Here is an 18376-nt window from a genome sequence, read left to right as displayed (position 1 = left end):
CCAGAAGACTGGGATTAAAGTTTGGATCTGTCACTTGGTAGCTGACTTGAGCCAAGTTTCCTAACCTCCACGTCCCAATTTCCTCAGCTGTAAAATGAAAGTGGAGTCAACTTCATAATAGAAATTATAACACAAAAATCGTTGTGGAAAATAGCTGTACAAAAAGCATTACCATTTTTACATTATTTTCCAATTTTAACAGTAACTTTTATTTCCATATTTTGAGGATCTTCTATACTAACAGCATAGTATTCAGAAAAAGAAAAATAAACTGTCTTCATGCCATGACTTTTTTTTAAATCCCAGAAAGACTACTTTGCTGGACATAGTTTAATGGAACAACTTAGTTTCTTTTGGGAAATCCCACTACAGTCTTCAAGTGCCATTTTTATCATCTGACTTCAAATTCCCCAAAGCAGGCGGAGACTACAATATTACTAAAAATCTGTTCAGGAGGGGCACCTGGGTGGCTCAGTGGGTTAAGCCTCGCCTTTGGCTCAGGTCATGATCTCAGGGTCCTGGAATCGAGCCCCACATCCAGGCTCTCTGCTCGGCAGGGAGCCTGCTTCCCCCTTCTCTCCACCTGCTTCTCTGCCTACTTGTGATGTCTCTCTCTCTGTCAAATAAATAAATAAAATCTTAAAAAAGAAAAAAATCTTTTAAGGAACAGTTAACATACTCAAAAGTTAACCAGTATTAGTACACCACCTGACTATTTTTTATTAATCCCTAGACGAGATAGAGTATCTAGAAAAAGACAGTTAAATTTATAGCTCTCGATTTGAGGACCATGGGACAAGACAGTAGACAAGTACAATTTTTCCTGAAGTCAGACAGACGAGGGGTGGTCTGTTCAACCAAAAAGACTCTCTTCCATCCTTTGCACAATTTCTAAGGTTAGAACCAAAGGACCGAACTTCACAGCACTTGCAGAATCTCCTGGCCTCCAAAGCAGTGCTGTGAGGAATAATGATCTAGCCATTAACGACAAAAACTTACGGCAATTTGCTAAGTAATCTTTGGAAAGCCTGCTTCATTCAAACTGGTTTGTCAATGGGAAAGAACATGTCATAAATCTGAAGATTTACACGTGAACTTTGAAGTTTAACATTACAAGAATAGAAATTATGTCAGGTTATAACAGAACAAACGAATTATGGAGAGTTGGGAATAAATTTTAAGAGTCTTAGGAAAGATTAGTGCTGTAAAAAGAAACTCAAGACTATCTCACTTTTACGTTCCCTTCAAAGACATTTTTAGGCAAAGGCTATCATGTGTTGGCTTATTTTGAGCAGTTACTAATATTAGCAAATAACCTGTAGTGGTCACTAATAAAAATCATAATTAAGAGTTCTGAAAGAGCCCTGACTCTGTAGCCATTCGTAAGATTCTTATATGTACATAACTGATGCAGCACAAATTATTTTGCCAATAATTTGCCCCTTCGGCAATGAAATGCAAGTTAGTATAGAAGGTGACACTTTACTTTGATCTAAATCCTAAAACAGGATAATTATTTTGATGGCAAATTACGATATCCAGACACTGCCAAGAAAATGAAAATAATACCAGGACAGACTATACGAGATGAAACAGTTGGGAAGACCATAAATCCTTTTATGAGAGTCTACAGCAGAGCAAGAAACTAGGAGGAAAAATAAATTACATTTCAAAAGTGAATCCCTACTACAAAAAGGAAACGCACTATATTTACATTGATAAAACCTGCCAGAGCTTTAAAATTGCTGACATACCACTGAGAAAAGCTAAGCTGAACTGCAGAGTACCCCGAAGCACGTTGTTTTGATGTGCTATACAGGTTATCATTAGAGTTTGCAGACAAGCTTTTTAAAGATGTTATAGCCACTGCTCCAACTAAAATATAGGCATTGAGCGGAACACCAGGAGAAAAGGAGACTCCTGCTCAATTTTGCAAACTGATGATACCATTGACGGAACAGGAAGGAATGTGGAAAAGGCAGGTCAATTTTAACTTAAACAGTTCAACTTTGAGCTTCAAAGAGGATGGCTTGATGGAATTAGTCAACCAGTCCATGGAAGTGAAACAGCACATGGGTCAGGGTTGGACTCATATTCCATGTTGCTTGCCAGCCAGATATTGAAATGTGTATGTATACATTCTGTTTACTGAGTACTGCTGAACAACTGTGCAGGATATAGTGAGGCACTGCAATGGATACAAAGATGGGGAAAACAAAAGCAGTTCCTATTCTCAAGAAGCTTACAGTCCAGTAGAAAGCATGAAAAGAAACACATCCTGCCTGAAAATACAATTGAGGCCTCTAACAGAGGTTCAAAGTAACGCGAAGTTGCATCCCTATTTTCTTTCAACACAACATTGAGAGATATGATACTATTCTAAAACTGGAGACACTCCTGAAAGGGACATTAAAATGCCAGCAGACTGGTAACGTTTCACAAATGAATAATGATGCCAAAATCTCAAATTAAAAACAAACAAAAAAACGATGACCAGCTCTTTGGCACAAAATCTGCTCCTCGATGCTCCACCAAACACTACAAGTCCCTAAAGCCGAACTTAAAGGCATGTGACAGCTGCTGATTGGTTATAGAAATCTACAGGAAAAAAAAAATGCACCCCTCAGGGTGCATGACATGCATCTTGTCTGTAGAACATGGCATGAAGGAAACAGTGACTACAAGAGGAGGAAAAAGCGAAGAAAATGTATGTGACAGCATTCTGAAAAGTAAGACGTGGAGCTAGTCAAATGCAAGACCTGTGATTAAACCAGAGTTTGGGTCCAGCATCCATCCCTCCCAAATTTAACTGTTTCCACAATGAACAAGCCATCCACAAACTATCAATAATTTCCTGTCTTAAAGGGATTTCACCACCAAGGGAGGATGTAAAGTAACCCAGTTCTTAAAAGAAAGGTCGTATGAAAACACCTTTTTGGTGAAAATAATAATGTAAGCAAATATGAGATAAAGAGCCCCCTCCCCCAAACTCCCTAACCAGTTGAAAGGTATTGTGTAATCCCACACCTTTAACTGTTAATATGAAAACACTGGTCTATCGACCTCTCCTCCATATCACCACCACATACAATTTTCTTGGCTATTCCAACTGAATAGGAAGGTTTAACTAACTAAACCAATCAGCCTGACTGTGATCCCAGTAGGCAGAAAGGGAAAAAAAACAAACAAAAAAACAAACAAAAAAACCCCAGTAAGCAAACACCCCCAAAAAGAACTGGACAAATAGGTTGGATACTTGATAAAATATAGATGTCCTCCATTCATCTGCAATTCTAGTCATTTTCTAACAGATCTCAGATTTTCAGAACAAGTATGCAGGTTATTTAAAACTGAGTTATATATAGTCATTTAGCAGCAGCAAAACACTTCTGGCATTATCGCAGATGCTAGATCTCTGGAGGAATTTTTTTTTCCCCCCAAACTAGCATTTTTCTTCACCAAGAACCAACCAGCCTTTATTTCTAAAACAAGAACCCTTGTCTTCCCCAAAACAAACAAATCAAAGACCACAGTTGAATTCTACGCTAATGAAACTGTGAGATTACATCCCAGGCGTTGTCAGAGCCTATTTTTCATACACCAACACCAGACAGTTTGATGCAGTATTCCTGATTGCTTTTTATCGTATTTGTAAATACACTCTCTAATTCACTAAATTAGGTAATTTACAAACAGGTCCTCTCAGTTATTAGTGGCCAGCAGTCAAGTTCTATTACATTTGATCCTTATACAGTTGTCTAAACATTTCCATCCAGGTTAAGGGCTCGGATCGGCAAGGGAGAGGGTAGGTGAGCGAAATTTGGATGGGGCGGGTAGAAGCTGGGGAGAAATCTCTGCATCTCAGCCCTCAGCGACAACATTCAGCCAGTGCCACAGAAAACTAATTCGGCACCTCTTCCTCCTGTTACACTGGCAACAAAGAGGGAGTTTCCGTAACGCTCCCGTCACCCACAAGGTGCCCAATCTCCTTCCCAGTCTAGTGCCAGCGCTCCCGCAGGGGCCTCGGTGTGCGAAGAGGCCGCGGTGCCCAGGGTCAAGGCACAAAGGGGGGATGGGTGCATGGCGAGCGGGTGGGATCTGTGAAGTGGGCCGTGTAAGAGCTCCGGAATCCGCTTAAACACTTCAACCTGGTGTCGGGGGCGGCGGGCAAGAGAAAGGGGCAGAATGTCTAATGGAGCAGAAACTGGAATAAGGTGGAAACGGGGTGAAGAGCCCATGCTGAAGGTACTCCGCCTGGGAGCAGAGAAAACAGCCGGCGGATGGGGAAGGGGAGACTCCAAGGAGATGGGAAGAGAGGCGCAAGGCCCAGAAGACGAGGCAACGGGGTGCCACCTGGGGCAGAGCAGAGAGGAGGCGCCTGTGTTGCTTCTACCTGCAGGCGGGCGGGACGGGCCGCTCAGGTGTGACTGGGGAAGAGGCCAAGTCGGAAGGGGCCAGCGAGAGCTGGGGGCATACTGGGGGCCGCGCAGAGGTGGCTGCGAGTTGGCAGCCGCGGAGCCAGCGCGGGGGCACCTGCGGGACAGGCGCGAGGGAGAGGCGGGGATGGGGGTCTCCGGAGTGCACGGTGGGCTGAAGGGTTGGCTCTCCGGCAGCGGGAGGCAGCGGGCGCCAGCGGCGCGGCGCGGGGGAGGTATCCGGGAGGGCGGCCGGGAGGCGGGGAGCCCCTCACCTGCGCGGCGGAGGAGGCGGAGCTGCAGCAGCCCATGGCGGGGCCGGAGGAGCCCGGAGGCGGCGCCCGGCGCGCAGCTACGCCCCGGAGCCCTTCGGCATGCGAGCCGGCGGGCGCCCGGGGAGGGCGCGGCCCTGGCCCCGCACGGCTTAGCGGCGGCGGCGGCGGCGGCGGCGGCTTGGGTGGCGTTGGGTACTCAGGAGGCGGCGCGGCTCGGGGCGGGCGCCGGCCACATCCCCCGGCGGTGGCGGCTGCGCGGCTCCTGCTCCGCTCCTGCTGCTGCAGCTGCTCCCCAGCGGAAGAAGGGGCGGGCGGCGGCGGCGGCGGCACCTCCCCCTGTCCCCCGCCTCCCGCCTCCCGCACCCAGTCCCTCTCCCGCTCCCTCTCCCGGGCCCGCCGCCTCCTCAGCGCCGCGCGCGTCTCCCATCAGACTCCCCGCCCCAGTGCCAGCGCGGCGCCGACAGCCGGGCGGCGACGGCCAAAACGAGGCCGGGTCCTTCGGCGCGCTTCGGAGCCTGCGCAGTGCCGAGCCTATTTAGCGGTGGCACCGAGGCACAGCGCTGCCTCGGAGCGAGAGGTCGCGTGGGGTTGATCCTCCCAGGGGCTGAGCAGGCTCGCAGCCGAAATGTGGCCGCATTGCTTCCGGACCCGAGAGGTACTGGCGAGGCATGCGGGGTTGCTCGCTTTCCCCACTGGACGCGCAACCCGAAGACCCTAATGGCATCTTAGTGCTTCTACGGTTGCTTTTTTATCCAGAGGAAAGTGTACACAATAAATCTTTCCTGGTGATGGAGTGGGGTGATAGGAAAACGGGGAGAGACAAGCATCTGTCGCTACTGACCCCATTTTGCTGATGAAACTGAGCCTTTGAAGGAGACAGCCTAATAAAAGGCACCCAAGGTCGAAATCTTTATAAAGAGCCGTATATAGGGACAAGGTAAGTTCGCCAGGTCTCTCAATACAGAGCCATGTTGGATCTGGACTAAACTTTCTTATACAGGATTGTCTACAAAAAACAATAAGCGAATATTAAGTCGTTCATCTCAAAAATATTACTGAGGACATACTAAGTTCCAGTAATTTTGTAGGCACTGTGAATAAGAGGTGAACAAAAAAGATAGCTTCTGTTCTCCTACAAGTTGCTACATTAATACACTGTGTAGAGCAACAAGTTAGAATAGGCTTCACTGGGCGCCTGGGTGGCTCAGTTTGTTGAGCAACTGCCTTCGACTCAGGTCATGATCCCGGACTTCCAGGATCGAGTCCCGCCTCGGGCTCCCAGCTCCTTGGGAAGCCTGCTTCTCCCTCTGACCTTTTCCTCTCTCATGCTCTCTCTCACTCATTCTCCCTCAAATAAATAAATAAAATCTTAAAAAAAAAAAAGAATAGGCTTCACTGCCTTCAAGAAGTACACAGCCCGAGAGTCCTTGGGAAATAGTGTCCCATGAGAATAGCTCAAAGGCCACAGAAATAAGGATGCCTGGCTGGCTCGGTCATAGAGCATGCAACTCTTGGGCTCCTGGTCTGAAGTTCAAGCTCCATGTTTGGTGGAGAGTTTACTTTAAAAAAGGGGGGGAGGTGAAAAGAAGTAAGTGTTTACTTAAAGATGAAACGAAGCAAGTGAAAAGGTGGCAGGAATAAAACTTAAAAGGTCAGGGTTCATATTAAGAGAACAGGTATCAGACACTTATAAAACTTTACATGTTTCATTTCCTCCTGTCAAAGAATGTCTCAAAGACAGAATCAAAGGGAAAAAAAGGTATTTGCAAAAGTGCAAAGGAGTGAGATTCTGGAAGGCCTGACCAAAGGAGAGACAGCAAATTTTAGAGATTACTCCAAGTCTAAGGGAGAAAAAAGGGCACAGAAGTAAGTTGACCTTATGTGCATTGAAAGCAAAGTCAAGTCAAAATAGAAAGCTGGAGACAGCAAAGAAAGGACCGTTAGAATTCCTGGTTGGTGTATTCCTTCCAGTACCATTTCCTAGGTCTGTGACAGTGGATGAATCACCTTTCTAAACCTCTTTCTTGTCTTCTGTGAAATGTTAATGATAGGATGACCCTGAAGGGTGGTCGTCAAGATTTGGATAAGAAAGCTGGCTGGTGGGTAAGCCGCGCTCTACAGAGTGCTGCCTGGGATCATCAGTACTTCTTCTGCATCCTACCTATGTTCTCTTTCAGTTTGATGGGAGGGTGCACCATTCCACTGGGCTAGTAAATTCTTGGTGTGTTACCAGTAACCATCTGGCCACTATGTAGAAGTGAAAAACATAAAACTTTAGTGGCTCTAGTCCCAATTCTGATTATAAACTTCACAATTAGATTGTAAACTCCCTGAGAACAAGGGAAAGGATTTTCTCCTTTGTATTTCCCTCAGCTCTCTCAAATGTTTGTTGAATTATTCAATGCAGCCAGGAATAAAAAACCTTCCCTTGAGATTTTCCCTCAAAGCCTCAAAGTACATCTTGTTTTTAACTGAGGGAGGAGGCTGAAAGTAAAATTACAGTCTTAAACAAGAAGCCATCTGTCTTCCTTCTTTATAATCAAGGAAAGAGGAGTTGTTTCTCTTAGCAGAGTCAATATGGGAGCATTTCTCTCAGATTATAAAAATCTTTTTGGCTAGTGTAGTCATTCCATGTAGTAGCTAGTGCTTATTTTGTAATTAGAGCTGAAAAGCAGATAAATACGTAACAGACTGTGGCAGGGCTTCAGAAAAAAAAAAAGTATTTCCACTTTCTTGAAGGTCTCTTTCGTAGGTATGGTGATGGGTGAATATAATTGAAAGGGAGTACATCCATTGGGCTTGATTGATATGAACTCGTTTCCCTCTAAGGTTAATGGAACTAGGAGTTCTAAGGTTCTGCAAGGGGCTTTGTAAATATACTAATTATGTATGTATGCACCATATATGCATATGAATGTGATGTTTTAAAATTATACCTCGTCATTAGCATAAGAGAAACTAGCAGCTCCTGAATTGATATTCTGTACCTTCTAAGAAGGAGTCTCTTTCCCATCCCCCTCATACCCAAAGAAGCCTCATAAAAAGAGTGATTTAGAGGGGGACAAATTGCTGTTCCTTTTCACTCCTTCTCATAAACAAGCACGCTCAGCCTTCAATGAAATTAAGCTACAGAAAATTCAGAAATCATGAAAGGGATTTTTTTTTCTTAGCCACCGATCAAGGTACTGATCTCACCACCATGAGGTTTCATCAAGGCAAGCCACTTGGGAGAAGGGCTTAGTTTGTTTTTCTTTCGAGAAAAAGAGCATTGTTTTTTTTTTTTTTCAACTTATGTAAGAACAGCATCTGCACTAACCAGGATAAAATTATAAGGTCTATCAATCTTGATGCTGCAGGGTAAAAGCAGATCACCAGCTGAGCCAGCCCGAAATGCTTCCCAGTGGTCTAGTATTGCATAATTGGCCGTGTGAATTCCAGGGTTTCCAGTTTCGGATGGAGGACTTGGTGCTGGTCACTCACGGTAGGAAAACACTGAACTAATGGTCTTTCCTATGATTTTAATAATGCCTGACTCATTGTTCACATGATTGGAGGTTTTTGGGTAACAAATACAAATGCATCTATGTATTCGTATGCTTATAACTGCTCAGAATCATCTTCTAATTTTTTTTTTTAATGGCATTTGTTGCTTTGGGCTGTGTTATTTACATTTTAGCACATACTGTGTTCACAGCCGTATCCCACAAGAGCACAGTTGGTTCAGCAGAGCCCCAGCCTTCCAGATCTGCCTCACAACTTCCTCCTGGAAGCATTGGCATATCACCCTTGGGAAATGCTCCAGAAGCAAAAACTAATTGTAACCAAGGACTGTAACTGTTCATTCATTACCAGAAAGGCAAGAGCAAGTCTCTATTTGGGAAGACGGCGATGTACCTCAGCTTCCCAGTTATAAGCCTGGAAGCTAGAAACCCCTGAAAAGAGCTTCCCTAAACCCAGGCTAGCAAGACTCTGAGAATTATAAATCCTTAGTTCTGCAACTTTGTTTCTGCCTATATTTGTAAGTGGATGTCTCTCCACTGTTAATAACTCTGTCTTTTATTTATGGTTTCATTTGGATTTTGGCTGCAATGTCAGACAGTTTATAAGTTCTCTAAAAATGTTTGTTGTGAACTTGTGTTTGGTGGGGTAGTATTTCCTCTAATACTTTTCTGAATGACATTTTAAAAATCTGTAGTTATTCACTTATTTGGTAATTTTTTAAATTGAGTCCTTGTGAGCTAAGCATGTTTGATTAAATATCACTATGCAAACATCAGACCTTGGGGATTTCAGCTGTTTCCATCCTACAACTACTGTTGGTTTTTATTTTGAGGTGATGGGCTGAGGAAAGAGGGGAAGGGAGACAGGATTTCTAGTATTAGTGTGAGAAGGAAAGAAGACAACTTGTAGGGAAATCTATTTATTTAACAATATAGTTCTTGAGCAGTTATAATGAGCCAGATACCTAGATAGATGCCAGGGATTCAAAGACAAATGAGGTACATTTCTTGCCCTTAAGTCATTTACATTTTAGTGAGGTGGAAAGACATTTAAGCCAAGAATTAGAGTATAGATTAAATGTAATGAGAGGAATGAGTCTACGTGCTATATAAGCTCAGAGGAGGTCCACAGATTGATTTATTTTGCTCGTAAAAAATTCCGAATTATTGGGGCGCCTGGGTCAGGTCTTGATCTCAGGGTCCTGGGATGGAGTCCCGCATCGGGCTCTCTGCTTGGCAGGGAGCCTGCTTCCTCCTCTCTCTCTCTCTCTCTCCGCTTGCCTCTCTGCCTGCTTGGTCTCTGTCTGTCAAATAAATGGATAAAATCTTAAAAAAAAAAAAATCTTAAAAAAAAAAATTCCGCATTACATTTTCCCCCCTGTTACTCTTATCCTTATCCCCTCTAGACAAGTTCCCACTGCGTACCAAAAGCCTAGAAAAGAGCTTAGTATCTAGGAATATGTCACAAATATTTCTTCAATGAATAACTGCATTTTGTCAATGAGTTCCCAGAAATTTACATTTGCAAATGCCTAGAATGTCTCAAAGCAAGTGTTATCTGAGATCCTGTATGATTATTATTATTATTTTTAATGTTTGGCCTTTTTTTCTTATAAAACATCTGGAATAAAATATATTTGTTTATATAGTATACAAAGTATAGGAGGTTTTTCTGTGAAAGACACTGTAGGCTAACACTTGGCAAAAGATGGGATTAATTACATAAATCTCTTTAAACTCCTAGGAGCAAAAGTTACCATAAATAAACACAACTGTCAAACAGATAAATAATCCTTTAAAGTGATATATAAAAGGTTCAGTGCTGCAGCATGAATGTCATGTCCTCCAGAAAATTCATATGCTGAAATCTTAATTCCCGAAGGTGGTTGTTTTAGAAGGTGGGCCTTTGGGAGGCATGTGGGTCTTGAGGATCAAATCCTCATGAATGGCACTAGTGACTTATAAAAAAGTTTCCAGAGAGATCCCCAGCTCCTTCCACCATGTGAGGACACAGAACGAGGTTGGCAGTGTATAGCCAGAAGAGGGCCTACCCCAGAATTCCATCATGCTAGTACCCTGATCTTGGTCTTGCAACTTCTAGAACTGTAAGGAATTAATCTCTTTTATCTCTTTTTGTCTGTTTATCAGACACACAGTCTATGGAATTTTGTTATAGCAGCCTGAACAGACAAAGATATTTGCTATTGATAATAGTTGAAAGGCTCCTATTAAACAAAATAAAACTCTAAAAGCTCCCAAAAGGGAAACAGAAAAAGGACATAGCAGACAGAACCCACAGTGAAAGAAATACAAGGACTCATAAAATGTGAAATGCTGCTCAACTTCACTAAAAATAAAACTGTAAGTTAAAGAATTAGGCGCTATCATTCTTCACGTAACAAATTGGCAAAGATTTAAAAGCTTGATAATATTCAGTGTCAGAGAAAGTCACAGTGCTCTCATATTCTATTGATGGGGATATAGTTACCTCTTTCTGGAGAGGAATTTAAGAATTTATACCAGAATTTAAAAGGTGCATTTCATTCTTTTAGTTCAGCCTTTTCTTGTCCAGGGAACATATCCAATAGCAATAGTCTTTTTTATAATAAGGAAAAATTGGCAAAGACCTAAATTTCTGTAAGAAGAATATTAAATAATTGGTTCAATAATAAGAAGTATTTTGCCACTATTAAAAAGTATGAGGTAGATCAGTATTTACTGACATGGAAAGATAACTACAATACATCATCAACTAAAAAAGACTTACAAAACAGTATTATGATAGAATCTTATTTATGCAAATTCTGTGTGTGTGTATTTGTAGAAAAGGCTGTGGGAAATATATACCACTCTGTTAGAGCAGTTACCTTTGGAGAGGAGCTGGGGGTAAGTTGGGTTGACGAAGAGCAAGACAGAAGGGAGACACTTCCTGAGTTATGGACTTCTGCATTGCTTGTGCTTTTGGCAAACCGGGTGCTGTTTTTAAAACTACATTAAAATGTTTTTATAAAATGACTGTGGGGGGAAGCAGTCGTCCCAGATGACCTTTCAGTCATGGAGAAATTATGCCAAGTGTCCAGAGTACAGAGAAAGAACAGATCACTATTAAAAGCCATGATTAAGAGAGGCTTCTTGGAGCAAGTGGCATTCAGATGATTCTTGAACAGCAGGTAGATTTTCTTTCTTTCTTTTTTTTTTTTAAATTTTATTTATTTATTTGACACAGAGAGAGAGAGATCACAAGTAGGCAGAGAAGCAGGCGGTGGGGGGGGGGGGAGCAGGCTCCCTGCTGAGCAGAGAGCCCGATGTGGGGCTCGATCCCAGGACCCTGAGATCATGACCTGAGCCAAAGGCAGAGGCTTAACCCATTGAGCCACCCAGGCACCCCAGCAGGTAGATTTTCAATAGGTATAGATGGGAAAGAAAGAGATTTCCCAGGCATAAAATAATTTAAGCAAAGGTGAAGGCTTGAAATGAATAAGTCTATTGGATGTTCCAGTATGTATTGTTTTATCACAAACCAGACTTAAAGCAACAATTATTATCACCATCTCTCCCAGTTCTGAGGACTTCTCACGTGGGGGCTCTCATGTGGTTGCAGTCATGTTGTGGGAGCAGGGATCATCTCAAAATTTCTTTCATTCACCTGCCTGGTGGTTGATGCTGGCTGTTGGCCGTGAGCCACAACACTTATGTGGGCCCTTGCCGTGTGACGTGGGCTTCCTCACAGCATGGTGGCTGGGTTCCAAGAGTGAGCATCCCAAGAGGACCAGGCTGATACGGCATTACATCATTATCTTCTATAATCTAGCCTCAGAAGGCACATAGCATGACTACACATAGCATGTAGTCACAGACCCATTCAGACTCAAGAGAAGGGATGACGAATACCACCAACACCCAGCCCCAACAGAAGAATTGTCAGTGTTGCATTGTAAGAAGTACATGTGGAGATCTTGCTGGGAGATCTTGCTAGGACCTCTCCAGTTTGCCACAGGTCCTAATATTCGCTAAAGTCTCTTATGACAGGAGTTAGCTTCTCCCATCTACACTACCCCCTGGCTCCATAGACCTTGGAGTTCTCACGTCTTACAGGCAAGAGGATCAGAGGATTTGGAGCAAAAAGGTAATAGAGCTTTTGCTTTAAAAAGATCACTGTGTTGATATCTTATAGGGAGGTCTAGAAGAAGGGGAGATTAAATAATGAAAACAGTAGGTGCTAAAACTGTTGCCCATAGTCATCAACTCCCCTGCTCAATTCAGCAAAATGATGCCTGAGTATGATCGATGGGAGTCCTCTGTATTCTTACCAAAGCGTTCAGTCTTTAGGATGCTCTCTATGGACCTCAATTCTTGTAGAACCAGATGCTCCTATGCCTGGCAGGAAATTGGTAGGCCATGGGAAGTAATTGAACTTTTTGAGAATATCAAGGTACCACTTCAGGGATACTGAATGATATTTTTCCGAATGAGCAAAAGACATAGACTGCCTGGGAAGCAAGCCATCTCTTGACCACCCAACTCTGTCTCTTCCCAAGCATTCCAATAGCTGGCCTCCTAGTGTGGTGATGCAGAGCAAAATGAAGAAAAGGGGCAGACAGAGACTGCGAGGTCTGGCTGGACTGACAGTTTGAAGCTTAGCTATAGTCATTCCCAGCTTCCCTCAAGTCCTGTTAAGCAATTTGTGTTAGGTAATGAAAATTGTAGCATTAGTCTGGTTTTTAAAGTCCCCCCCCCACTATTATTATTTTATTGGACAAACTGTCAAAATCCACCTGTTCTTTTTCTCAGAGCTCCTTTCTTCCTTCCTCATTGGCACTAGACAGAGTCATTTTCCCTAATACTATGTAATTTAGAAAAGGTTGTGTCAATTGCATAAAATATTTCTAATCTCCATAATTAAGATGCTGCTGGTCTGACAGCTTTGCTCTCTTACTCCCCCTCAGCTAGTTGCAGGATATAGAAAGACATTTAAAAAGAGTACTAAGCAAAATGACATGCTGTTCCCTTCCCGAAGGGCCTTCTCACGACCATCACCAGCTCCCTCAACTCCTTCCTGGAGAGCTTCATTATGGCTGCTTCAAAGGTAAGAAAGAGGCCATGCCAAGTTTCTTCAGACCATTTTTCTCTCCATTCCCAGAATATGTATGCCCTGTCCTCAATTTGGATTTAGAGAAAATCCAGATTGCCCCTTCTTATGACCTATCCTTGAGATCAGCTCCTAGCACCGCGTTTGACGTGGAATAGTTCACCAGTTAACTTGAGTCAAACAGTTGAATGATGGAATTCTGAGGTCAAAGAGAAATTGAGGACTAGCAGAGCATTGCAAGTGGTGGCAAGGAATCCAAGGAACATATAGTCTCTTTTCTTTACTTTTGGAAAAACAGAGAGACAATGATTCACCCAGATTGCCGTATATTCAACTCTTTCTTCCTAGTTTGACAATGCCTTCAGGTATGGCCTATAAAAGTTTCTTTCAGCCTCACAATCATTCAATTAAAAATTATTATGACTATTTTAGAGATTAGGAAAATGAGATGTAAAAAAAAAAGGTCTAGATAGACTAGATTATGTGCTATAACAAATTTACCCTCAAATTGAAGTGGTTTAGTAGAAACAAGGTTTCCTCTTCCCTCCCGAGTATTTATGACAGAGCATGTGACCCAAATGGGAGAGGATGGCAGTATCGCTCCATGCCCTTATTCAGCACCCAGGTTTCTGGAGGCTTGGAACAATTTTAGCTGCACCCTATAAAACTTCAGGTCTTTCAACCTATCAAAGAAAAGAAATAATGGGGCACCTGGGTGGCTCAGTCAGTAAGTGACTGACTTTGATTTCAGTTTCAGGTCATGATCTCAGGGTCCTAGGGTGGAGCCTTACTGGGGTCCAAGCTCAGCCATGAGTCTACTGTTGTGTCTCCTCTTCCTCTCCCCCCCTCTACCCCATCTGCTCATGTGAGCATTCACATGCGTGCTCTCTTTCCCTTTCTCAGATAAGTAAATAAATAAGTCTCTAAAAAGAAAGAAAGAAAGAAAGAAGAAGAAAGAAAGAAAAGAAAGAAAGCAAGAAAGGAAAGAAAGAATAGATCATATATGGGGGCGCTGGGTGGCTCAGTGGGTAAGGGCCTCTGCCTTCGGCTCGGGGTCGTGGTCCCGGGTTGTGGGATCGAGTCCCGCATGGAGCTCTGCTCAGCTGGGAGCCTGCTGGTCTCCGTCTCTCTCTGCCTGCTTGTGATCTCTGACAAATAAACAAATAAAATCTTAAAAAAAAAAAAAGATCATTATATGGGCTTTTCATGGGTGCAGCCCAGTTTGGCTCTATTTCATTAGCTAGTACTGGTCACGTGTCCTCACTGAACAGTAAGGGGGAAGAAGTGTAGGAGAAATGGAATCTTTGGCTAACATTGCTCACTCACTGTCACTGACCTATGAGGTAATAATTTGCCCACTCTCCCATAGCTATGAAGTGGTAGGATTGGCATCTAAACCAAGCTATCTGACTCCACAGACCCATGTTCTTAACCATTGTAGTTCTTTTCCGGGGACAAAAGTGGTCATGGCATAGGAGGCAGCTGTAACATAGTAGAAAGATCTCTGCACTTGAGACAGGTGGGTTTGTATACCCATTATGCCACTTACAAGTTTTGAGGCCTTGGGCAAAGCCCTTAGCCTCTCTTCTGACAGCAATTTTCCCATCCATAATTAGGGATCAATAAAACCCTTTAATTAGGTCACTGTGAAGAGGAAAGTATGAGAAACCTTCATGCCACTAACATTTCCTCAACAAATGTTTAAATCTGAATCCTCATCATTTCATTTTCCTGCCCTTCTTTCTGTCACACAAGTGCTTTCCTATGATGTGAGTCTTTCCACAGTGACACCTTTTACAGAAAGTTCTCGTTGAAATCCTGCCAGAGGAGAGACATCAGTAACCTGATCCCAACACTTGGAACTCTGAAGTTCTGATTCTATCACCAGTCCTTTTTCTGACATCAGTACTTTTCTTCGTGTATTGCCAAGCACAACTCATTCGTGACTTGAGATCCAAGGAAAGGATAATGTCGCACTGGAATTAAAAGTTGTGGCTTGAGAACAGTTTTGCATTTAAAAACACTGGAAATGTTGGCGCCTCTTTAGGAAGTAAATGTCAAGGCACATTAATATAGTGTGAGCATAAATGCCTTCCGGTTTCTCAACCTATTGAGAAAACCTATTTGGTTCATCATTGCATCCTCTTCTAAACTCTGAAAATAGGTCCTCTATATTATTTAATGTTATTTGGAAAAACAATTAAACATCTATTAAAGCAACCAGGTAATAGGGAAAAAATGTCTTATTTAGAAGCTTAATGGTGCTTTTACTCCTGGGAAAGGAAAGTAAATTATTCCCAATGGGAAGGTGCATAAACTCTTTCAGGTCGCTGGGTAATTGTTTAGGAGAGTATTGGTACAGATAATTTACAGTCTTAGGAGTCAAGGTTCAAGGCAAAAGTAATGAACTTCCCCCAAGCAAAGCACAACAACTTTTATTCCTTACTTTGACTTTCTTGTTAGCAACTCAAACATCCTGACATACTGGTTGCAGTCTTGGGCTCTAGAGTCAGACAAATGTGGGTTTGATAACCAGCTCTGCAAATTACTAGCTGTGGGACCTTGTCCTAGTCTGACATTGCACTGTGATTATTAAATGGGGGAGAGTACTTGGCAAGTTGACAAGGGTGTACCTGGCATATTTGATGCCTGGAACATATCACTTAATGCTCTCCTCCAGATGACAACATTATTATCAGTAATAATCATTTTCTTAATTTATTTTTTTGTTTCAAAACAATTAGAAAATAAATTTCAATCTTTAAGATTGAACTAAAACTATTGAGACAAGTAATAAACATTTGCTAATATGAGGTGTGTGTGTGTGTGTATATATATGTATGTATGTATATATATGTATGTCTGTATATACATATATATACACACACACACACACCTCATATTAGCAATATATATATACACACATATATATACACACATATGTATATATATGTTATATAATAAATATAAATATATAAAATATATTATAAAAATATACAAATATATTATAAAATATTAAAATAATAAATATTCTATATACATATTATATAATAAACATCTATAAGTTTATATGTATGCTTAATATAAACATACATATTCTTAAAATCCAGGAGTTTAGAAGGTAGGCCAACCAAAAATGTTTTAGGGAAGAGCATTTATTATTGACATTGTTCAAAATTTCAGGCACTTGGTGATAATAAAAGGCAGAAAAGGCTTGATTGTTTTTCAAAATTCTCTATGGACAGATGCTCCTTATATTGTTGCTAGCCACTCCCAGGCCCCGCCCTTGGCATATCACCCTTAAAGCTCCTGGCTATAGTATGCAGTCAACAAGTGTCAGCTATTACTATTTTTCTATAAGCCTTTTATAAAAACAAAGAGATTGGGGCACCTGGGTGGCTCAGTGGGTTAAAGCCTCTGCCTTGGACTTAGGTCATGATCTCAGGGTCCTGGGATCAAGCCACGCATTGGGCTCTCTGCTCAATGGGGAGCCTGCTTTCCCCCTCTCTCTCTGCCTGCCTTGCTGCCTATTTGTGATCTCTCTCTCTCTCTCTCTCTCTGTCAAATAAATAAATAAATAAATCTTTAAAAAAATAATAATAAAAACAAAGAGAGTCCTAGGGGCTTTTATGTTGTGGGGGCAGGGGAGGCGGGTGGGGCGGGGTGAGGAAATATAACTTAATACCCCCATAGAGAATTATTGTTATTTTTTTTAAAGATTTTATTTATTTATTTGACAGACAGAGATCACAAGTACTCAGAGAGGCAGGCAGAGAGAGAGGTGGGGAGGCAAGCTCCCCGCTGAGCAGAGAGCCCGATGAGGGGCTTGATTCCAAGACTCCGAGATCATGACCTGAGCCAAAGGCAGAGGCTTAACCCACTGAGCCACCCAGGTGCCCCTGTAATGTTATCTTTTTTAAAAAGAGTAATGCTTTAACCTGGTGATTCACAGACCTGTACCTCTGGGGCTAATAATACACTATATGTTTATAAAAAAATTTAAAAAATTAAAAAAAAGAGTAATGTTTTTCTGTAATAATAGCAATAGATGCTTCAAAAAAATGTTTTGGGGGGCTGAAGTACACATAACCTTTGCCACTTTAATCACTGTTTTATTATTTTAAGTAATCTCTACCCTAGCGTGGGGCTTGAATGAGCCCAGAGATCGAGTCACAAGCTCTACTGAGTCAGCCAGGCGCCCCTATAGCAATAGATGATTTTTTTTAAAGATTTTATTTATTTATTTAACAGAGAGACACAGTGAGAGAGGGAACAGGAGCAGGGGGAGTGGGAGAGGGAGAAGCAGGCTTCCTGTTGAGCAGGATGCCTGATGCGGGGCTCAATCCCAGGACCCTGGGATCATGACCTGAGGTGAAGTCAGACACTTAACGACTGAGCCACCCAGGTGCCCCACAATAGATGCTGTTTAATATAGAAAATATATTATATATTAAAAAAAAGCATACCAAATGCAGTAAAAGTTGTGGCCCTGTTATCCAAAGTTGTTACCAAAGACAATAATAACTTATTGCTCACTTACTGTATGTATACCGGAGCTATACATTCAACTATTTTCATCTTCACTGTCAAACTGTGAAATAGGCTGGGCACCTGGGTGGCTCAGTGGGTTAAGCCTCTGCCTTCGGCTCAGGTCATGATCTCAGGGTCCTGGGATCGAGCCCCGCATCGGGCTCTCTGCTCAGCAGGAAGCCTGCTTCCCCTCCTCTCTCTCTCTCTCTCTCTGCCTGCTACTCTGCCTACTTGTGATCTCTCTCTCTCTGTCGAATAAATAAATAAAATATTTTAAAAAAAACTGTGAAATAGGTTCATTTTTTTACATTTTTCGTTTTTTTCACATTCTCCTTTTCCTTTTTCACAGAGGAGAGAACTGAGACCTGGAGAAGTGATATAAGTTTGTAAGTGGCAAAGCTGGTATTCAGTGACAACTCTGACTGGAAGCCCGATCTCTCTTGCTTTTTTTTAAAGCATTTATTTACTCAAATAATCTGTACACCCAGCATGGGGCTCGAACTCACGACCCTGAGATCAAGAGTTGCACACTCCACTAACTGAGCCAACCAGGTACAGCTACAAGTC

General features: G+C 42.4%; 1 protein-coding gene and 1 long non-coding RNA gene across 4 annotated transcripts in view; one reads left to right on the top strand and one right to left on the bottom strand.

Moving 5' to 3' along the window:
• SLC44A1 (solute carrier family 44 member 1) overlaps positions 1–5099 on the bottom strand; it is a 203236-nt gene extending 198137 nt beyond the window's left edge. For all 3 annotated transcript variants that reach the window (XM_047699922.1, XM_047699921.1, XM_047699920.1), the window contains exon 1: positions 4691–5099. In XM_047699922.1, coding sequence (XP_047555878.1) covers positions 4691–4726 — 36 coding nt within the window. In that variant the 5' untranslated portion in view covers positions 4727–5099. The remainder of the gene's footprint in view (positions 1–4690) is intronic.
• Positions 5100–5248: 149 nt separating this feature from the next.
• On the top strand, positions 5249–18318 carry LOC125083410 (uncharacterized). Its single transcript, XR_007122268.1, has 3 exons — positions 5249–5627; positions 8047–8171; positions 18159–18318. It is a non-coding gene; the product is annotated as an uncharacterized LOC125083410 (long non-coding RNA).
• Positions 18319–18376: the final 58 nt, after the last annotated feature.

The sequence above is a fragment of the Lutra lutra genome, chromosome 13 (assembly GCF_902655055.1).
Source record: "Lutra lutra chromosome 13, mLutLut1.2, whole genome shotgun sequence".
NCBI classification, from domain to species: domain Eukaryota; kingdom Metazoa; phylum Chordata; class Mammalia; order Carnivora; family Mustelidae; genus Lutra; species Lutra lutra.
The sequence above is the reverse complement of the archived record's forward strand: the minus strand, read 5'-3'. Positions and strand labels throughout refer to the sequence as shown.